The sequence below is a fragment of the Lates calcarifer genome, linkage group LG1 (genome assembly GCF_001640805.2).
Source record: "Lates calcarifer isolate ASB-BC8 linkage group LG1, TLL_Latcal_v3, whole genome shotgun sequence".
Lineage (NCBI taxonomy): Eukaryota > Metazoa > Chordata > Actinopteri > Centropomidae > Lates > Lates calcarifer.
Window position 1 is genome coordinate 43,579 of NC_066833.1, and position 5,038 is coordinate 48,616.

General features: G+C 41.0%; 1 protein-coding gene across 1 annotated transcript; it reads right to left on the bottom strand.

The window, feature by feature from the left end:
- Positions 1-1,514: 1,514 nt before the first annotated feature.
- On the bottom strand, positions 1,515-4,735 carry LOC108892076 (heat shock 70 kDa protein 12A-like). Its single transcript, XM_018689522.2, has 4 exons — positions 4,422-4,735; positions 3,367-3,591; positions 3,111-3,282; positions 1,515-2,929 (listed from the first exon to the last, which is right to left on the bottom strand). Exons 1-4 carry the CDS (start codon positions 4,698-4,700, stop codon positions 1,857-1,859), a joined length of 1,749 nt encoding a protein of 582 aa, XP_018545038.1. The 5' UTR covers positions 4,701-4,735; the 3' UTR covers positions 1,515-1,856.
- Positions 4,736-5,038: the final 303 nt, after the last annotated feature.

Sequence of the window (5,038 nt, forward strand, 5' to 3'; positions counted from 1 at the left end):
AATGCGGAGGTGTCTTAAAACTTCATTCTATCTGTTGGCCAGCAGGTGGCGACACGTGGTTGCTAAAAGAAGCCCGTTGGTATTGAAGTCGAGGAGAAAATGGCCTCCTTCTCACTTGATTTATTACCTCAGTGAACATTCTCCTAATGAGTTTATGGTTTCAATTGTTAGCTGTAAGTCTCCTTCAATATAACATGGTGTTGATTTTGTAAACTGTGGCTGCATGTAGAGGAAAATAGACGATAAAGCAGGGTATGCTTTGGGGCGTGGCTATTGTGGCAGCTTCTACTACATATGTCTACCTGTCAATCATGATAGAGGACAGAGTGATGCCTCTCAGAGAGGTGACTCTGTCATTGGGTGCCTTAAGGTCATCACAGTTAGCAGACACTCTAAGGCTGTTAATTGTTTTTCACTAATTATGGATGAATCTTGTAAACCAAGCTAACTAGCTGATGCATTGCATTAGCTGATGACTTAGCATTTGCTAGGGGATTCCTATACTGAGCTCAATGACTACTGGAAAGCAGGTGAGTCAGGACTGGAGCTGCAACACACCTCTGCAGAGAGCACACACACACACACACACACACACACACACACACACAACTACAGGAAATGGAAACACAATGGAACAGAGACACAGGAAAACACTGGAGTGACAAGAAACAACACCAAATGTTCAAATAGAAACTAACAACTTTATCATTACTTCAGATGAACATGTTAAAGTGATACAGAAACACACAGGTTCTCATCAGCATCTATATAATCACTTCAGTTCTAAAGAATCACCTGAATGACCTCCAGTGTTTCTTGTCAGTTTTCTCCTTGTGTCTCCTGTGGTGTGGCAAAGCTTCCATCCAGACACACCTGCTTCTTGTTGACCAATAGAGCTCAGTATAATAACCCTGGTCTTCTCGCTACGCATTGCAAGATTGTTCTGCTTTGTCATGTGGTTACACATCCAGGCAGCTTTAGTTTGTAGTGTACTGACACAGAGTAATTCTCCAGTGCTTTTTTGCTCATTCTCTGTTTTCTCGGTATCTAGTTCTCTTCTGGTCCATTGCTGCTGCTCACCTCTGCTGATTTGCTGCCACATTCCTCCATGCTACTCATCTCCATCAGCCTTCAGTCTCTGCTGTCACTCCCCCACCACTGCCTGCTGGACTCCACTCACCCACTACCTGGCTTCATTAGCACTCAAGATTCCCCATGCCTCTCAACTCCCCCTCATCCATTCCCCTTCATTGACTGAGTTACTCAACATTAGAATCACTTACCTTTGTCTGCTGACGTCCTGGGCTGTGTCTGCTCTGGGCTCCCTACCAAACTTAACATCCACAAAACCTAACATACATTCCAAATCACACATATTAATTTACAATATTGTCTGCATAATTAGCAGGTTGATTGTCATTGCTCACACATTCCGCTGGAAAAAAGAAAATATGGAACGGCAAGATATTAACTACACCATGTCAGTCAGTGTGCAGAGAAGCATTTTACCACAATAACAACACAGCTTTAATATAAAACATCTTTAAAATAAATTTCAACACATCACAGAACAGAGTGGCTTACAAAATAAAATGAACTGGAAATAACAACAAACCATATGATCACCCAACTCTCTAAAATTAGCCACAAATCTAAGTTGTTAGACTGGTAACATAAAATAAAGGTCAGTGTTGGTGATGCAGAGACCTCACACTGACAGTACATAACATTCATATAGAAACATATTATTGTTATTTATAGAATGAGAATGTGAAAGAGAAGTGAATCTAAAAACAGATAAAACACCCTGTTAAAGGACAATACATGATTGTCATCATTCTTCTGATTTAGTTAGTTTAGCTGTCATATAACAGCAGAGGAACCTGCTCCATTTCAGATGTAGCATCAGTCATAAAGTCGATCTTTATTGATCCTTTTGCTCCTGAGGCTTCATCAGTTGCTGTGGCTGTTATCTCTGTGGAACCAAACCTGATTTCCAACCTGATCTGACGTGCCCTGCCTTCTCTGGTATCAGGCATGCCAACAGTAAATGAACCAACATCATCTACTCCCCATTCATCAACATACTTTAGATTTTTCCTCTCTGTGTTATAAAACCTAATGGTCGCTGCTGTCTGATCTGCCTTTACTGGATGGAAGATATGCTTTCTGGTTTCATTCCAACCCACATTTTCATCTATTTCCACCAGTTTCATGAAAATATCACGACATAACTCACGCCCATCAGCTGTGAATTTCTTTTCTGCCTTATGCCTGGACTCATCAAACTCCTCACTGACAGCGATCCCATAGGTAAAGGCACTCTTGCGAGATGCCACCACCTCTGGGTTTCTTCCAAACATCACAGCTCCCTTGACAATTGCTTCTTGGGGCCTAAAAGGACACAGAACTTTACACTGATCACCAAACTGATCATTAATGTGTCCACGCAGAATCTTGCTTTCAGCGTACCCCCCCACTAACAGGATGAACTGGATGTTGAAATCTTTGTCCAAGATTTCTCTGAGACTCTTCACGATGCCGTTCAGAGACTCAATGAAGAAAGACTTCATTTTCTGTTTTGAGATTTTGATTGACCCGTCGTTCCAGGATGCACCTTGCACTGTTTCAAAGAACTTTTCTATTTCCTGTCTTCTCTGAGCTAATGATCCCAGGTTAAATGGACAGATGATCTGAACATCTTCATCTTCTTGTTTGAGAACTGTGAACTCATACATCATTTTCTGAACCTCACTGGGATAGTTACTTTCATACTCATCCCAGACACCATGACAGAAGATTTCTCTGAGGAACTCTTTGAATTTCTTGTCCACAGTTTGTCCACCCAGATCATTTCCAGAGGCCTTGTGCAGCTCCTTCAGGGCTCCTCCATCCAGGACCTCATGGACAGTTGTGTCAATAGTTCCACCTGCAACACAGAGGAAGTGATTAAATCTGAGTCATGGCAGTGTCTGTTTCTTAAACAGTAAATATTTCTTCGTGTCAGTAAAATTAGAAATTAGTTCTTTTTTAAAAAAGTTCTTGAAGAGGACTTTTAAAGATAATTTGTGATAAAGGTTTGTATCTGTTAACAGTACCACATACAGTACCTCCACAGTCGACGACAATGTATTGTGTTCCTGGAGAGTGCTCCAGTGAGTCTCCTCCATGGTTCTGTGTTATAAAACCTTCAGCTGGGAGCTTCTTACACCAGACTGAAGCTGCCTCTGGTTCCAGTGCAATGACCAACCTGTCCTCTGTTCCTTTGGTTACAATACCAGCCTGGAAGTAGAAGGAATAATGGATCATTCATTTTCATGAGAAATAAAACCTTCACTGCAGAGTCTAATAGTCTCAGTGTGTTACCTGAGTTGCAGCTTCTCTCATGAACTGTTTGGCTGAAGGATCCCAGATCGCAGGTACAGTCAGCACCCAGGTGAAGTCAGAGGCAATAAACTTTGTCCCAGCTGTATTTGCTGAGATGGTTTCCAGGGCATCTTCCTTCAGGTATCGTAAAGCTTCAGTGAAAACCTTCAAGGCCTTCATTGACTTTCCATTTGCAGCTTTAATTGTTACATCTTTGTTGAGTGTCTGGAGATAAACGAGATATTTGTTCATACATGTTTGGAGTTTGAAGCTTTGTCACTATTAGGGTTGAAGGACAGGGAGTGACAACCCAGATGCTGACAAGGATAGGCTTGAACAGTTCCTGGGTTTACTTTCCAAACAAAGAAACAATAAAAGATCTTACTGTCTTTAGACTGGTGAGAGATCCACAACGCAAACAAAACCGAGCAAGGTGGTGGCAAAAAGTCCAGAACCCGGAGAGCACAAGAGTCATAAAGCAAGTTAAACACCAAAAGTTAATCGGGCTGATTATTGGCCCAAATCCCTCCTCCTAATCAAAGTCATCATAGGTCTGATTATCTGATGGTTGTAAAGATGATCTTGTGAGATTCTCCTGTGGTGTGAGGTGTGTTCACAGTGATTTTACCCTCTCTGATCTGCTCTGACAATGGTCACTATTTTTACTATATTTTAAATTATATAAATATACTAATATTTAGGTTCAATATTTCCAACAGAAATCATGTTGTGTGGGGGGAATGCCAAGGAAAGCTGAGCACACACTCAGTCAGATGGAGCTCAGACATGAACTCTCTCCTCTCCTCTCTGCTTTGGCAGCAGAAACACTCTGACATTACTGTCACTGTTGATCTGCATCACATATTTATACTAACTCACAATAAATTGAAGAACTGAATTAACCTGCAGGTATCTGTGTTTCTCCTCCTCGTCATTAAGTACTTTATAACTGGTTCTGATAACATTAATTGTAATTAAAGACTCAACAACATAACAATAACCTGCCTTACTCTGTATTTTGTGTAGATTTAAGTATATTGATTATTATTACTCACTTTGCCATAGAGGGCCATCTTGAAAGCTTCAAAGAAGTAGTGTTTTCTTGCCTCTCCACGCATTTTTAAGTATTCAGTTTTGGCTTCATAACCAAAGTTGAGAAATTCTTCTTCTTCACTGAACAGAATGCAGGTTGGAGTTTTTGGGGTGTCCAGTCCGAGCTCTTTTCCCCAACGCTTCAAAAAAGGATCAATTTCCTCCCCTCTGGGTGTCATAGTGAAGGCATACCCACTGTATGCAGTACCAAAGTCAATCGCTACAACATATGAGTCACCCATTGTAACAACAGGTCCAGCTGGTCCAGGTGAGGAAAAAAGTCAAATTGCTGATCAGCAGTCACAGTGTATTTATCTCCTCTCTCTCTGTAAACCTTGCCCCCTGGTTTATTGTTTTACTCCACTAACTCAAACTGGATTGGTTCAACTCATTAAGATTAAAACCCATGTTGTAAATTATTGTCTAAAAAGGGAATATTATTTTATTGAAAAATAAAAAACTTTACAGATTGATAATAAAAACCTTCTGGTGGCCAAGTTGCACAAGACTGATTACCATCAGTCAGTGTAATGGAGCCACTCTGCAGCTGACATTTGGGTGGACGTAGGTATAGTCTGGA